Raw genomic sequence first — 17,096 nt, 5'->3', positions numbered from 1 at the left:
TTCCTGAAGTTTTAGTTCAATAGCTTCCTTTACCAGGCGCTCTCAAAAGCCATTGGTGTGGCACAGTAGTTTTGTGCCGTAGTCAATCCTATGGCCATTGCGAATGCAATGTTCTGCTACCACCGATTTCTCTGGGTAACCCAAATGGATGCACCACCTGTGCTTCCTGATTCAGGTTTCCACCATTTGTCCCATCTGGCCGATCGATATATGCTGCCCCACGTTCACAGGGAATCCTGTAAACACTAGCCATCCTGAGTCCCAGGTCATCTTTGATCTGCATAAGCTATGACTTGAGCTTCCTTATGGGTTTGTGGGTGGTATTAGTCCGGTATTTCTTCACGATCCTGGAGATCCTTCCAGAAACTGTAGAAACGTAGGGAAGACGGGCGGTAGCGATAAGTTCTTCCTCGTTGATAGGTTTCCTGGTTTTTCCATCTGCCCTTTTTAAGGGCCTAATTGGTTTCCTTCACCTTGTAGCCATTGTGTAGGAATGTCATGAGTAATTGAAAAAGTGATCCTTTTTCACTTAATATGTTAATTTAACTTTGTCACAATCTTGAGGTTGGACCTCCATTTGCCTGAAACTAGCTTTTGCTTTATTCTAGCTATTGGGTGCTTTCGTCTCATTTTTGAGCGCAGTTTTGGTATTGGTTTAGCTGATGAGACTTCACAGCAGTGGTTCAACTAGCAGATGGTGCTGAAATTTATATTTTGTCATTACATCAATCACAATTCCCAGTGCTTCTGTTACTTGAGGCTTCACGATGATTTGCATCTGAAGTTAATTGCATTAATGATACACTTTTTTTTCGTATGCCATTGACATATTGTATTCACAAGTAGGATGTATCTTTCTAAGTGAATTACAAAATATATATATTTGAATTTAAAAATTACATTAAAATCAGGAAATATCTAAAACTGGGGCAGCATGGTAGTGTATTGGTTAGTATAGGCGACCCAGTTTCAATTCCTACCTCTGCCTGTAAGGAGTTTGTACGTTCTCACCATGACCCTGTGGCTTTCCTCCTGGTGCTCTGGTTTCGTCTCACAGTCCAAAGATATACCGGTTGGTAGGTTAATTGGTCATTGTAAATTGTCCCGTGATTAGGCTCGGATTAAAATCGGGGGATTGCTGGGCCAGAAGGACTTATTCTGTGCTGAATCTCAATGAATAAATAAGGAAATAAAATGCCACTATATTAATTGCTCACATTTTTCAAATCACATCTGCCTGATGGCAGTAATCTGAACTATAGAGAGTAAAATAGTTTACAAGCTAACATCGCAATAATAAATTTACCAATTGCATTTTTCAGTGCTTATATGTACCTAAAGTTAAATTGTTATGGTTGGATTTCATTTACTCAATGCACCTAATGCAATTTATTTGATTTTATTCTGGCTTAGAAAATCAAGCAAAATTTGATATTGTGGTTTTGAGTTCTATAGATGTGGGAAGGCAAGTTATTTTAAGATATTACATGTCAAAATGATTCCTCTGTAATCTTGCAGTTGTTGTTGAACTGGAATAAAGCGGAATTTAAAAGAGAATACACATGTATTATCCCACATCCTGTGACAAATTAGCAACACATGCTGCCCTTCCTCAATTCTTCAGCAATTCTTTAAAGATTTAATGATGCTTATTTTGTAGTTGTGTCTACGTCGTGACTTTGAAGTCTTCTCCAAGAGGTAGGGGTAGAACATTTTAATAACTGCCTGTAGACTGGTACCAGACCTGACCTGTCTGCTTGACAGCTTTCTTTTGATATCAACTTTCAGTTATTGCCAAAGTGGATCATCTTGGGGAAGAATAGTGAAAGCTAAAAGGAACCAGACCAAGCTATATATGGCCACTATTTAATTTCCATACAATAATTGTGAGGTATGTCTGAGCTGGCATATGTGCACTGAATGGCAGAATTCAAGCTTCCTGGCAGGAATCCAGTGGAGTGAACAGTGTGTCCATCAGAGGTGGCAGAATGCATGCTTTTATTTATTTACTTACTTATTAAGATACAGCACAGAATAGGCTCTTCCGACCCTTCGAGCCATGCTGCCCAGCAGTCCCCTGATTTAACACTGGCCTAATCATTGGACAACTTACAATGACCAATTAATCTTCCACCATCTTTGGACTGTGGGAGGAAACCAGAACGCCTGGAGGAAACCCATGCAGTTACAAGGAGAACGTGCAAACTCCTTACAGGCAGTAGCGGAGATCGGTTGCTTTTAACAAGGCAGTCACCTTTCTCTCTGGTGGTGAAATGGTCAGGGTCCCAGAGAGAAGCACTCTTTGCTACAAAACCCCACTCCCTGCCCCTACCTTACCCGTTAAAGTCAGGGCAAGAGGGAGAGGGCTACCTGAGTCCCATTATATAGTCTCTATACCAGAGAACTGGGAAAGGAACTTCAATCGAAGAATAGCAGAGGAAATGCAGGCCAGAGGAGGACTTTTTTTCCTCTTCACTCAAGAATGAAGGAGGGAATTTACACAAAGAGCCCGAGGAAGCTGGCAATGTCATTAATGAGTACTTTGCATTAGTAACCTTCAAGGAGGTGAAATGAGAAACTGGGAGATGATAGGTGGAAGAGCTGAACAGTTAAATAAGAAGAAATCTGATAGGAGAGGAGAGTGGACTTCAGGAGAAAGGGATTTTGATCAATTTAAATGAGAATTTTTATTTGTGAATCATATGCTCCTTTTCTCCCACACCTTAGAGCCCAAAAAAAAACACAGGAAAATTGTAAAGCATGGCAAACTAAAAATTCAAAAACTGAAATGTCAGGAGCTCAAGAGTGTTCATCCCCCTTTGCTCAGTAGTTGCTTGAACCACCTCTCACAACTATTATATTCAGTAATCCTTTTGGATAAGTCTCTATTAGCTTTGCACAATGTAATGGAGCAAGATTTGCCATTCCTTATTGCAAAATTGCTCAAGCTGTGTCTGGTTACTTGGGGAGCGGTGGTGAACAGCAGTCTTGAGGTCTAGCTGGAGATGTTCAGTCGGGTTAAGGTCGGGACTCTGACTGGGCCACTCAAGGACATCAATTTTCTTTATTTGAAGTCATTCCGTTGTTGATCTGGCAGTGTGCTTTGGGTCATTGTCCTGCTGAAAGACAAACTTTCTCCCCGGTTTCAGCTTTCTGGCAGAGGCTAACAGGTTTTTATCTAGGATCTCTCTGTATTTAGCAGCATTCACCTTCCTATGAATCCTAATCAGATTTCCAGTCCTTGCTGCTGAAAAGCATCTCCGTAGCATGATGCTACCCCCACCATACTTTACAATAGGGATGATGTTACCTGGCTGATGTGCAGTATTAGATTTACACCACGTGTACCACTCATCTTTGAGATGAGGATGTTTTGTTTTCGCCTCATCCAACCACAAAACTTTCTTCCACATCTTTACAGTATCTTTAAGTGATGCTTTGCCAAGTCTCGATGGGCAAGGATTTTTTTCTAGCCAGGGTTTTTTTCCCTGCCACTCTTCCATAAATATCCGTTCTGTACAAAGCCTTAGAAATTGTGGAGCCATGAACTCCATCTCTGTTGCAACCACTGACTGTTGGCATTACAGTAGCCATGCTTCTCCAGCAACTAAGTTCAGAGGAGATGCATGACCTAGGCAGTGTGGCTGTGGTTTTGTATTTTTCCTCTTTTTCACAGTGGACTGCACTGAGCTCTGAGGTACATTCAGTGCAGTTGAGATGGTCTTATACCCTTCCCCTGATTTGTACTTCTCTATTATCATTTCTCTGACTAATTGTGAATGCTCTTTTATCTTCATTTTGGTTTCATCTTTTGAAAATCTACCATATTGCTGAACCTTACAGACAGAGGGGGTATTTATTCTTATGAATTCATTGAAAACAGGCGATCCTCCAATTTTCTACAAATTGGGTGAATTGGTAAGGTAATATATTGCACCTGAGGATAGAACCCACTAATTGCAAAGGGGATGAATACTTTTTCAGCTTCACAATTTTGCTTTTTTAATTTTTACTAAATTGTTGACAGGCCTTGGAATTTTTCTTTTGATTTGACATGATGCACAATGTCTTGTAGATTAGCTCAAAAATCCTACTTCAATCTATATTTAATTCAGAAAATGAGACAATAAAATGTGAAAATAGTTGTGAAGGCTGAATCCTTACTGTAAAATTGTGAGAGGCATAGATAGGGTAGAATTCAAAGTCTATTCCCAGAGTGGATATGTGAAATATGAGAACACATAGGATTAGGCTGAAAGTTTAAAAGAGATTTTCGAGGCAATCTTTTTAACACAGGGTGTGGTAGGTGCTTGGAATGCTCGGCCAGGGGAGGTGGCGATGGTTTAGAGCTGTTTAGACAGGCACAGGGAATAGTTTAAGAACCAGGTGAAGCTGAAGGGATCAGTTTCATTTGGGATTGTAGTTGATGTAGACGTGTTGTGACTGTGATTTACCCGTGTCTGATAATTGCTGAACAACATGGTTGGCTAGAGGACCTGTCTTTATGCTGTATGTTGTACGTTGATGGGAGAGAGTCCCTCTACCCAGTACTTAAGATGTAGTCTTAGCTGTGCCTTCTGTAAGTGTACCCTATTTTGTATTCATATACCATAGTAATGAACAATAACATTCTTTTGGCTTTTCTAAAATCCAGCTGTACCTGCATCAGAGCCTTTGCAAATGATGGATTAGAACATGCAGATCAATTTGCATCTCAGAACTCTACAATCTCATTTAGATATTATGCTTTTTATTTTTTTCTTTCCAAGATAGACAATATAATTTTTTTTGAAAACAGTATACACTACTCCATCATTCACTCCGTTTATAACCTCCAAATATATACTTCACAACTTGCTCTCCTGTCTTTGTGTCATCAGCAAATTTAACAGCTTCAGTTTCTTCATCCAAGTCATTTATAAATTGTTAAAAAAAAAGAATCTGCAGCATTTTGCTTGTTACAGCTTCCCAACCAGGAAGCCCTTCATTTATTCCTTCTCCCTGCTTCCTATGGCCTGCCATCTCACCATAGCAAGACCTTTTACTTTCTGAAATAACCTTTGTTGGGGTGCTTTATCAAATTCTGGAAATCTATGAACTGTGCATTCACTGGTTCCCCTTTATTCATAGTCCATTTTACATTTTTTTTTAAAAGCACCTCTGGTAGGAGCCATGTATCTATTTTCTGTCTGACTGTGTTGTATTTTGTGTTGCACGTTTATTATGGGTAATTTGTCACGTGGGTTTGGATGTGGTAGAAGCAAATGAGCATAGTTACATATTCATGCTTAGTTCGAATTTAGTCTGGTTAGAGCCAGAGAGTGAGCTGGGGTGGGGCGGGGGGGGGGGGTGGTGTTACTTCTTGTTGACCATTAATTTCTGTATTACACTAACTTTGCTAATTCTGATTATACTAATTTTATTTGACTTTTTAGTTATTGGAACATTAATTTCACTATATGGCTAGATTTAGTTACATTATCTTTATATTGCTATAAGATTGTTCATCTGTGCTGGTTCATAATAAAGGATCGAACATACTTTTGTCAATTTGGAACTCAGTTATTTGGAAGTGCGTCATGCAGTGTCAATTCCCGTACTCAGTCTCTCAGCGGCTTTGGTTTGTTTTCAAGTAACCGCTACAACTCCAAATAATAGTTCAACCATAATTTCCTCTTTCACCGACCATTTTGGCTTTGCCTGATTACCTTGAGTATTTTTCTAAGTGCTCTGCTTTAACATCATTAATAGTAACTTCTAGAATCTTCCCTATGATGGATGTTAACTAGTTTGTAGTTTTCTGATTTCTGTCTCCCTCCCTTTTTGAGTAAAGAAGCTACAGCTGTTATTTTCCAATTTAATTGAACCTTACTCAAACCTCAGGAATTTTGGAAAATTAAAATGAATGCATCATCTATCTCAATTCATGAAGATATGCTTTTATACTTCATTGTTGCCAAACAATTGATACTAGAACATACAATCATCATAGCGATATTTGATTCTGCGCTTCCTGCTCCCTGGATTACAAATCGATAGTTAATATTAAAAATTTTAATTATAAATCATAAATAGAAAATAGAAAAATGGAAAGTAAGGTAGTGCAAAAAAACTGAGATGCAGGTCCGGATATTTGGAGGGTACGGCCCAGATCCAGGCCGTTGATATGAGGTTGAAATCCAGCAGTACTCAGGGATTTGTTAGTTTACAGCTCCAATACTTGTAGGCTTCCCCCAGCACATCCATTGGTTGTTAACACAAATGGCACATTTCACTGTATGTTTCATCATGCCTCTGAATCTGATCAGTAGCTCAATTCCACTTCCCTGGTGATTGTAACTTTCCCAAGTTTCTCTTTCCATGCCCGAGAGGGGGCCCACCCGCATGTGCTCCAGCCACGTCTGCCTTTCCATTGGCTGCGTATAACAGTCCATGTTCCTAGTCTTCTCTGGTAACGCTCCCCAACACATTGATGACTGCATTGGTGCTGCTTTGGTGCATCCATGCTGAGCTTGTCAATTTCATCAATTTTGGCTCCAACTTCCACCCTGCCCTTAAATTCACTTGGTGAATTCCATTTCTCACACCTCCTTCCCCTTTCTCAATCTCTCCATCTCCATCTCTGGAGACAAACTGTTGACTGACATCTTTTTATAAGTCCACCAATTCCTATGGTTATCTTGACTATACCTCTTCCTGCCCTGTCTCCTGTAAAAATGATATTCCCTTTTCTCAGTTCCTTCATCTCCACCGTATCTGTACTCTAGAGGTGGCTTTTCTTTGCAGGACTTCAGTGATGTTCTCCTTCTTCATAGAATAAGGTTTCCCTTCCTCCACAATTGACACTGCCCTCACCCACGTCTTCTCCATTTCTTGGATATCCGTGCTCACCCCACCTTCTTGCTGCCTTAACAATGATAGAGTTCCTCTTGTCCTCACCTACCACCCCGCCATTCTACACAGCTTCCGCCATCTCCAAAAGGATCCTACACCAAACATATCTTAACCTACTCAGAGATCAGTTCCTCTGTGATTCCCTTGTCCAGTTGTCCCTCCACACAAATCTCCCTCTCAGCACTTATCCCTGCAAGTAGGCTAAGTACTACAGCTGCCCATTCACCCCCTCCCTTGTCTCCATTAAGGGCCTGGTAAGGCAACACTTCACCTGCGAATGACCTGGGGCCATCTATTGTGTCCAGTGCTTCCACTGCAGCTTCCTCTACACTGTTGAGACGTGTTGTAAATTGGGGGACCGCTTCGTCAAGCACCTCTGCTCCACCTGCCAAAATCAGAACTTTCTAGTGGCCAAACATTTTAGTTCCGTTTCTCATTCCCATTCCGATATGTTGGTCCATGGCTTCCTGTTGTCTCACGATGAGGCCACCCTCAGGGCGGAGGAACAACACCTTATATTCTAGGTAGCCTCCAACTTGATGGCATGAGTATTGATTTCTCCTTCTGGTTTAAAAAAAAACTCCCTATTCTCCACTCTGGTCTGTTACCTCTTCTCTGCTGCCTATCAGCTCTTCCTGGGTTCCCTCCTCCTTCCCTTTCTCCTATGGTCCACAATCTTCTTCTATCATATTCCTTCTTTTCCAGCCCTTTACCTTTCCTACCCACTTGGCTTCAGCTATCACCTTCCAGCTATCCTCCATCCCCTGTCCAGAAGAAGGGTCTTAGCCCAAAACTGCAACTGTCTATTCATGCCTGCCTGACCTATTGAGTCCTCCAGCATTTTGTGTGTGTTGCTTTTGAAACTTACCGCTGAGCATGTACAAACTTCTGAAGCTCTGATAATCCTACCCCTGCCCTTGCCAAAACAGAAATAACCCCCAATCTGCCCCAGGAGTTTTGAATAATCATGGAAATAAAAATTCCACAAAATCAACTGCAGTTGTCTTTTAATAGCTAAATTACTTAATTCTCCAGATAAAACACAGCACATTCAGACCCATCAATGGCTGTGAGTAAAAGCCATTGATAGTACTGTACAATATATTTGAGCAGGTATTGAATGCACAATTTATGGCCAAAGACACATTAAAACAATGTTGGCTGATTTAAACAACCTTTTAGAAAGCACACAGATACTAATACAGTATACATATTTAGCTATTAAGAATATTGCCTAGTATAACAAGTAACTACACATTTGTTAAGACTTCCAACAACAAACTTTACGTCTGGGATAGAGCGTACCTGCTTGTACTTGAGCTGTTCCTGAAATACAGTAGCTTCAATGTAGGAATTTTATTCTTTGGAGTTTTAATTGTACATCACTTGTGGAAACTCACTGAATTTCAAAAAGCCGATTGATTTAACTGCAATTGGTTAAGTTTTCAGCTAATTATTATTTGGGGCGCCACAATAGTGTAGCAGATAGAGCGATGCTGCTACAGCTCGGCACGTTGGAGTTCAAAGTTCAATTTTGCTGTCCTCTGTAAGTTTGTTCTTTCCTATACATGTGTGCATGGGTTTCCTCCCATAGGCCAAAGACGTACTGGTCAGGTATTGATTGGCCATTGTGATTAGGCTGGGATTAAATTGGTGGGTTGCTGGGTGGTGTGACTTTAAGGGCTGGAAGGGCCTTTTCTGTGCTATTTTTAAATAAACAAATGATTGTCTCCAAATTCAGAAGCAAACTGCTGCTGTGCTGACTGGGAATTTCAATTTTCATCTTTCACCTGCCTTACGAAACTTGCTTCTGACCTGTTTTTGTAGCCATACTTGAGTGGTTGGTCCTTTTGGTTTTTAATGTCAGTAACACAAGGAATATTGCAACAACTTTTGGATAAACGGCAAGAGAAAGAAAGAACACTCATTTCCTTGGTGTTTTAAGTGAAAATAGAGAACAATCAGTTCCAGCTGTAATTTACTAACTGACTGGAGGATTTACTGTCAATAAAATGATTGCCATCAGAGAAAAAAATGTATCGTGAAAGCTGCAAAATTACTCAAGGAACACAAAACTAATTTATGAAAAGCTAAAATAAATTAGTCTGTTTAAAATGGCATGCAAGTGCAAATGAAAAATAACAAGATAATTGGAGTATTGGAAGGCTAGGTCAGTTATGCTAGAGAAGATGCCTCTTTTGAAATAACTACAGAAATATGCAGACCGTTGTGCTATACAAAGAGAGATGGCTGATGTTCTAGTCTTGGATTGCTCTAGCATCTCAGATGGGCTGAAGAGCCTCCTCTTGTGTAGCACCTTTCTACAGCTTTCTTAAACTAGTTCTCACTCTTCAACAGTTCTATCGAAAAGCACCAAGTCCTAGATGTTAGTGCTGCATTGCTTAAATTTTTGCTACACTTAAGAGGCTAATCTTTTCATTATGTTTTCAGTGATTTTGCTAGTGATTCTCTCCATTCCATCTCCAGGAGAAAAATCCGTCACAAATAAATTGGAAAAAATAATCCCTGGACTACTGGATGCTCTTTTCACCGTATCAGTGGATAAATCACTAATGTCAAAGGAAGTGGAGGAGGAATTGAATCCAATGGTTATTCGTATTATTTCAGCCAGCTCAATGCCATCGACCCCTGTGCCAATACATGTACTGCAGGTACACTAGCCATAAGGTGATAGTTGTATTTTCAGAAGATGGTATGGAACTAAAGTTTTCTTGAAAGATATTTTCTAGTGGGATGCATTGAAAAAATGCTACAAACATTTATCATTGTTGTCATGAATTGGATTGTTTAAAGTGTACAAAGCATAGTGGATTGTATTTTCCTGGAAATAAAATACTAATGTTCATTTTCCAACAATACTAAAAGGAAAATAGAGAGAGCAATGCCATGGCTGATTCTCTACTTCAGGAAAGTGCTGGATAGTAATGGATCCAGCACAAACAGTGCCTATAACAAAGTTAATTTTAGGCCTTTGACGCCATCTCTCTCTGACTCTTGAGACAATCTTGCACATCGAAATACCTGATTTCGAAACACTCTACAGCATGATGTACATAAAATAAAACTGTTTAAAACAAGCTACCACTGTGTGTTTGAGGCCAAATAACTCAGGTTCTTTGTTTTGATGAACCTTGGATGAGCTTCACACTATAAATCTATCATGCTACTGTGAAGGCTGCTTATTTCCACCTTTGTAACTTTGATTAACTCTCCCACGCTCCAGCTAGCTCAACTATTCCTGCAACATCTGACGTGATTATTGCACAATTTCTCGGCTGGCATCCCTTGTTCTACTGTAGATTTGAGGTAATCTAATACTTGATAGTTCTCTTGCCATTTCCCTGAGCTTTCTCACAGGCATTACTCATTCAATAAGCAATATGTCAGTTTAAAAATTATTATCCTCATATTTTAAACCTTCCATTTCTTCACCCCTTCCTACACCGGTAATTTCCCCTAGCCAATGATTGTGCTTTCAGTTGCCATGATATTGAGCTCAGAAAATTCATTCACTAAATCTTTTCACCATCAAGACATTCCTTAAAGCAGAGGTTCACAACCTGGGGTTCAGAGACCCCTTGGTGAATGGCAGGGCATAAAAAAGGTCAGAAACCCCTGGCCTATGTCCTTGCATACATTTTTGTCATCTGCCAGCTGGTTGTTAGCTGGTCGTGAACTACAGGAGGAATGGAGACAGGCTAGCCCCTATTGATATCAATGGATCTGGGGTTGAGAGGGTGAACAGCTTTAAGATTCCTTGGCATAAATATCTCCGAGGATCTCACGTGGTCTGTGCATACCGCCTGTGTGGTTAAAAAGGCACGACAGTGCCTCTTCCACCTCAGACAGTTGAAGAAGTGTGGTTATGGGCCCCCAAATCCTAAGAACTTTCTATAGGGGCACAATTGAGAGCATTGTGACTCTGCAGAGATTGGTGCGGACAGTACAGAGCATCTGTAGATGTGAACTTCCCACTATTCAGGACACTTACAAAGAAAGGTGTGTAAAAAGGGCCCGAAGGATCATTGGGGACCCAGGTCACCCCAACCACAAACAGAAGCTGGGCGGCACAATAGTGTAGTGGTTGGCGTAATCACTTTACAGAACCAGTAATCACTGATCAGGATTCAATTCCTTCTGTTGTCTGTGAGGAATTTCACCTTATCCCAGTGTCTGCGTGGGTTTCTTTCAGATGCTCCTATTTATTCCCACATTCTAAACATGCACATTTATGGTTAGGGAGTTGCTGGTAGTGTGGCAACACTTGTGGGTGGCTCCCAGCGCAATCATCGGAACATGTCGGTTGTTGGCACGAAGAACGCGTTTCACTGTCTTTGTCAATGTACATGTGACCTATACAATTAATCTTTCATCTTTAAACTGACCTGATTTAAAGTAGTGGCAGTGGAACACTTTTCAAGTCCTCCAGAGCTCCCTGTAATCTGTGTGGTTATAATTTGTCTGATGAACCGCTGCAGGGGAAAGAGGAAACTTCAGAAAATGCAGGAATATATCCCACACAGGTTGGTAAATTGGAGAAAGATATTGAAAATGGAAAACATGCCTAATCCAGTCACCGTTGTAAGGTTTGACTGCTTTCTGTTATTTTTGCTGTTCTGAAAATATCAGTAGGTGTCTCTTAGTACTGAGTAACTTGTAATGGTTAATGGAGATGACATTCATTGTCGTCTCCTTCCACGAAGCTGGATCATACCTGAGGCTTTATGAGGCCAGAATGCACTTGGAGTCTTGTGAGCAGTTTTGGGGCCCTCATCTAAGAAATGATGTGCTGGCATTGAAGAGGGTCCAGAAGAGATTTGTGGGAATTATCCTGGGAATGAAAGGCTCTAACCCTGTGATTGCTGGAGTCTTGAAGAATGGGAGGGGGTGAGGGGGATCGCATAGAAACCTATCAAGTATTGAAAGGCCTAGATAGAATGGACATGGAGAGGGAGTCTAGGACCAGAGGGCATAGCCTCAGAATACGAGGATGTCTCTTTAGAATAGACATGAGGAGGAATGTATTCAGTCAGAGGACGGTGGTCTGTGGAATCCATTGCTACAAACAGCTGTGGAGGCCAAGTCATTGGATATAGTTAAAGCGGAGGTTGATAGTCCTCAATTAGTAAGGGCATCAAAGGTTACAAGGAGAAGGCAGGGGAGTGGGGCTGAGGGGGGTGATAAATCAGGCACGACGGAATAGCAGAGCAGACTCAATGAACCGAATGGCCTAATTCTGCTCCTGTGTCTTATAGTCTTCAATCCTTTAGTGTCCGCCAATCTAGAACTGCCTTTTCTTTGATATTTATGTAAGCTCAGTTAGGAATTGCATCTCTACACTGGATATGTTTACTCCGGGCAGATGCTGTAATGTAATTCAGGCTGTTCAAACTCTATAAAATGAAGCCATTTTCGCGATGGATAATTTTTTTTTCCACTGACCAGTAACTGTGCAAACTTGGTATTCCTCGAGCCTCCTATGGTTATTGAGTGAAACTGTAATGTCCTTGTTGTATGTTTGGCTTTAGGATTCATTTCTAAGAGCAATTCTTGTAGTCAGTAATCATTAAAATCTGAAGTTAGTTCAGAGATGGACTGCAGATCAAACAGCATACCGCCCGGCTTTATCAGGAAAACTTATTTACTTATTTTAAGCAAGCTTCTTGTGCATGCATAATGTACTGCAATTTAGAAATGAGTTACTATTTGAAGTACTAAATGTGACCATTGGACAAATTAAAGCATTGATTTCAAGTATTGAAGTGAACATAATGACTGTGAAAATTATAAACAGCCTATATGGTAACTTAGCGAAATCTCGTGGGCAATCTACATTGAAAAGATTGATATCTACTTCCCAATATGCAATAAATAATGGTGCCAGAAAGTCCCATAGATGCACTGTTCTTTATTGGAACAATAAAGTGTTTTTGTTTCACTAGGATTCTAGCAAGGTTCCATATGGCTGCATGGAAACTGCCCGCTGAACTCTGCAAAGTGCCAAAGATATGAATAATCTTAAACTTCAGTGCTAAAACTTCATTCTATGAAATCCTTACATTTTCTAATATTACTTCAATGCATCTGACTTTAGCTGCAGTTATTCTGATTTATATACTGTTTGATGACTTCCATAAGTACGTAACATATTAAAATATATATAATTGAAACTAACAAGGCTGACATTGTGATAAAAAATGCAACATATTCTAAAACCTGGTAAAATTGTGCCTTTAAACAACCATAGCTGCCTGAATATTATTGCTGTCTGATCGACTCCTATTGCTGGAACTTGGAAGATCACTCAGCACTGAGGTTTGGAGCTCATGTCTGCTCCTGGCCTGCACAATGAGTGTGAGCCACTGCTGGGGCTGAGAGCACCTGCTCTTTGTGTTGACACGTTACTTGGATCTGGTGGTCTCCCTGCTGCCTTTTCTTTACTTGGCTGCACAGCTCTTCCCGGTCCAGGGACCTCTCCATGCTAACAATTTTAAAAGCCAGCGACTACCATTGAGCCTGTTGCCTGAATGAAATCTCACTCTGACATGCAGCCATATGCGAGGGGCAGCAGCTTCCAGGAGGTGATGAGAGAGACTTTTGGATCTGAGTAGACGGTCAACATATATAGCATGTACTGCCTGTTCCCTGAAGTTTTTCACAACCACTGCGCTCACCAGGGTGTAACACTGAGTCTCCCAACTCAGAGCGAGGTGGCCTAGTGCTTACCCCCACCCACGCAACACCACCCCCCTCAGCAGGTCTCTCCACATGAAGTCTTGCATGATATTTTGCTTTGAGGATGGCAGCAGAAGGGAGTGGTTTGCAGCAGATCGCTGGTACTGAGGTTGCTTGGTCTCAAGTTCCTGTAACAAAGGAAATGGAGGTGGATGTGTATCCGTGTGTGTGAGATCGAGAGAACTATGGAACGTCCCCAGGCTGCAACAGAATTCCATTCATAACACTGACATGAGCAAACACAGCAGTGAAGGGAGAGCAAGCAGGCGTGGGAAGAGCCTCACGGAATCAGCGAGCCAGAGTACGACTGAGTTTGCTCAGCTCTTCAACTCTGCTCGGCCCAGTCCAACCCTGACTGTTGTGGCTCGGAGTGGGGATGGGAACGTGCCCATCCGCACTGGGTGGAAAATGCTTCCAGCTCTGCAACCGCTGGCAGTTCCACTCCCATCGATCCCGCCCATCTCTTAATGCTGTTACAACCTGTGAATTTCTCAGTCTCACACATAGATGCATAACCAGCTCCATTTCCTCCTAAATGCTCATTTGTATGTATGGGCTGTTCATAAGACAGGCCTTTGTAATGTGGGGAGGGCGTGTATAACACATCAGAACCTAAATGGGCTATCAGTGTATTCACAATTTTGATATATTATTGGTTAGCTTATAGATAAAACAGTTTTATTTCTCAAGTATGTTCTGATTTCATTTTCTAACCTTGCTGCATCAAACTGACTGCTACTGTATATCTTTTAGCCATTGCAATGGGAGCTTGCTCATAACTCAACAGTTATCTGGTCTGTGTTCATCTGCAAGTTTTTTTTTGCTGTTCTGCACCCAAACTCTGATCTCTTCCTCCACCCCATAGTACAGATAATACAACATTACGTCATAGTATAGGCCTTTAGGCCCACAATGTTGTGCTGGCCCTTTAACCTACTCCAAAATCAATTTAACCCTGCCCTCTAACATAAATTTCCATTTTTCTTTCTGAGTCTCTTAAATGCCCCTAATTTACCTGTGACTATCACCATCCATGACAGAGCATTCCATACACTTACCTCTCTGTGTATTTAATAAAAAACCTTCCTCTGACATAGCCCCTCCAATCACCTTTAAAGTGTATGTCCTTTTGTATTAGCCATTGCCACCCTAGCAAACAGGAGCTGACTGTCCACTCTATCTGTGCCTCTTACCATCTTGTACACTTCTATCAAGTCTCCTCTCATCCACTTTCTCTCCAAAGAGAGCAGCCCTTACTCACTCAACCTTTCCTCATAAGACATGCTCTCAGTTCCAGTCAGCTTCCTGGTTACTATCCTCTGCACTCTCTGTAAGGCTTCCGCATCCTTCCTAAAATGAGATGACCACAACTAAACATAATACTCCGTGTGGTCTAACCAGATTTTTATAGAGCTGCAACATTACCTCACGGCTCTTGAACTCAATCCCCTTGACTATTGAAGGCAAACACACCTATGTCTTCATAATCGCTCAATCAACATTTAGTATTTTTCAATCTTCTAGTATTTCTCCTGTGGCCAGTAAGGACAAAAAAATCATCACCAACGTCACAACAATCTCTTCCCTCACTCCTGTAGTAACCTTAGTTATATCCCATCCATCCCCACTGCTTATCTATCCTAATGTTTTTCAAAACCCCCGACACTGTCTCTTTCTTAATCTCAACATGTTCCAACACTTACCTACGCTTACCTCGCATTCATCAAGAGCCCTCTCACTGGCGAATACTGAAGCGAAGTATTCATTAAGGATCTCCTCTACCACCTTTGACTTGAGGCACGATTCTTCTTTTATCCCTGATCACTCCTACTCTCACTCTAGCCATCCTCCTTTTCTTCACATACGTGTGGAATGCCTTGGGGTTTTCCCTAATCCGACTCAACAACGCCTTTGGATGTTCCCTTTTAGCTCTCATAAGGCCCTTCTTAAGCTCCTTGCTCTCAGAAATCCTGTCTATTCCTTGCTTCTTAAACCTTAACTGTGCTTCTTTCTTTCTCTTGTCAATCACGGCTCCTTCACCCTACCATCTGTTCTGTGCCTCAGTGGGAGAAACTGATGCAGAATGCCATGTAAGTGCTCCCTTAACACTTCCACATTACCATTGTACATTTCCCTGAGAACATCTGTTCCTAATTTCCTGCCTAATAGCATCATAATTGGCCCTCCCTCAGTTAAATACTTGCCCAAAGTAACTGCCCATATCCTTGTCCAAACCATATGTTAAAGGTCAGGGAGTTGTGGTCACTGTCTCTGAAACGCTCACCCACGGAGGGATTCATCACCTGACCAGATACATTCTTCGTACTAGATCCAGTATGGTGTCTCCTCTAGTTGGCTTGTCCACATATTGTGTCAAGTTTCCTTCCTGGACACACCTAACAAATTCTGCCGATCTAAACCTTTTGCACTAAGGATGTACCAATCAAAATTAGGGAAGTTGAAGTCCCCCATGACAACAGCCCTGTTATCTCTGCGCCCTTCCATAGTCTGCCTACTGATTAGCTCCCCGGTGTTCCTGTTGCTGCAGGGGGAGGTGGGGGCAGGGCTGTCTATAGAATGCTCCCAACAGAGTGATTGTTCCCATCCTGTTTCTGACTTCCACGCACACAGACTCAGTCGATGATCCCTCCACTATATCCTCCATTTCTCCATCTGGTGTTTGGTGACTCTAGTTCTGCACAAGTATGTGGTAACTTATTCAAGGACTCAGAAAATACACTTCATGAGATTGATCAAGTTTATAACGTCAGACAGAGTGAGCCATAAATTTAAAACTCATGGTAGTATTGATTTACTAAAACCATTGTAATGATTATTGTTGTATACATAAACGTATGATTAAGATTCTCCCCCCATCTCTCCTTCTGCTGTCCTCCTTGTTCAGCGACTAACACAATCTGTAAACGTGTACACTGTAATCAGGAGATATGGTAAGCAGCAGTCCATTTGGGAGATGAAAGGAAAATGCTTCATGAACATCCCATGTGATTTACATTGAACTGGATGAAAGCATCCAAAATCAAGAATGCTGCTGTCTGGTTCCAAAGTATACAAACAAAAGATAAAAACACTTTCCCGGGGGTCTTGAAGAGGTCAAATCTGGCCCCTTTTGCAGTTTTGCACATGTTTCGATTTGGATTATGGAAGCACAAGACTGTACAGATATGCATGAGTTAGTCCAAGTGCAGTCTATTCCAGTATTTGATAATCACACTAACCCATTACAGACAGTCCCCAGGTTCTGTTTCCTGAATTGTACATAAGCTGATTTCTTTGTAGTTCAGTAAGTCCATTTGTTGTGGTAACTCATATCATTTCACTCTACATACACCTTCTCTAGTTCTCCCATTTCATTGGACATTCATCCTAACGCTGCCTCATAATTAAACTGATTGAAATATGTACTGTATCCAGTCTCAAAATAA

The 17,096-nt window shown here is 41.3% G+C and overlaps 1 protein-coding gene across 2 annotated transcripts in view; it reads left to right on the top strand.

The window, feature by feature from the left end:
* cfap92 (cilia and flagella associated protein 92 (putative)) overlaps positions 1-17,096 on the top strand; it is a 123,628-nt gene that overhangs the window by 52,953 nt on the left and 53,579 nt on the right. For both annotated transcript variants that reach the window (XM_063068140.1, XM_063068139.1), the window contains one exon: positions 9,382-9,566. In XM_063068140.1, coding sequence (XP_062924210.1) covers positions 9,382-9,566 — 185 coding nt within the window. The remainder of the gene's footprint in view (positions 1-9,381; positions 9,567-17,096) is intronic.

This window comes from Mobula hypostoma, chromosome 15 (assembly GCF_963921235.1).
Source record: "Mobula hypostoma chromosome 15, sMobHyp1.1, whole genome shotgun sequence".
Classification (NCBI taxonomy): Eukaryota; Metazoa; Chordata; class Chondrichthyes; order Myliobatiformes; family Myliobatidae; genus Mobula; species Mobula hypostoma.
This window is presented reverse-complemented; position numbering and strand designations above follow the sequence as displayed.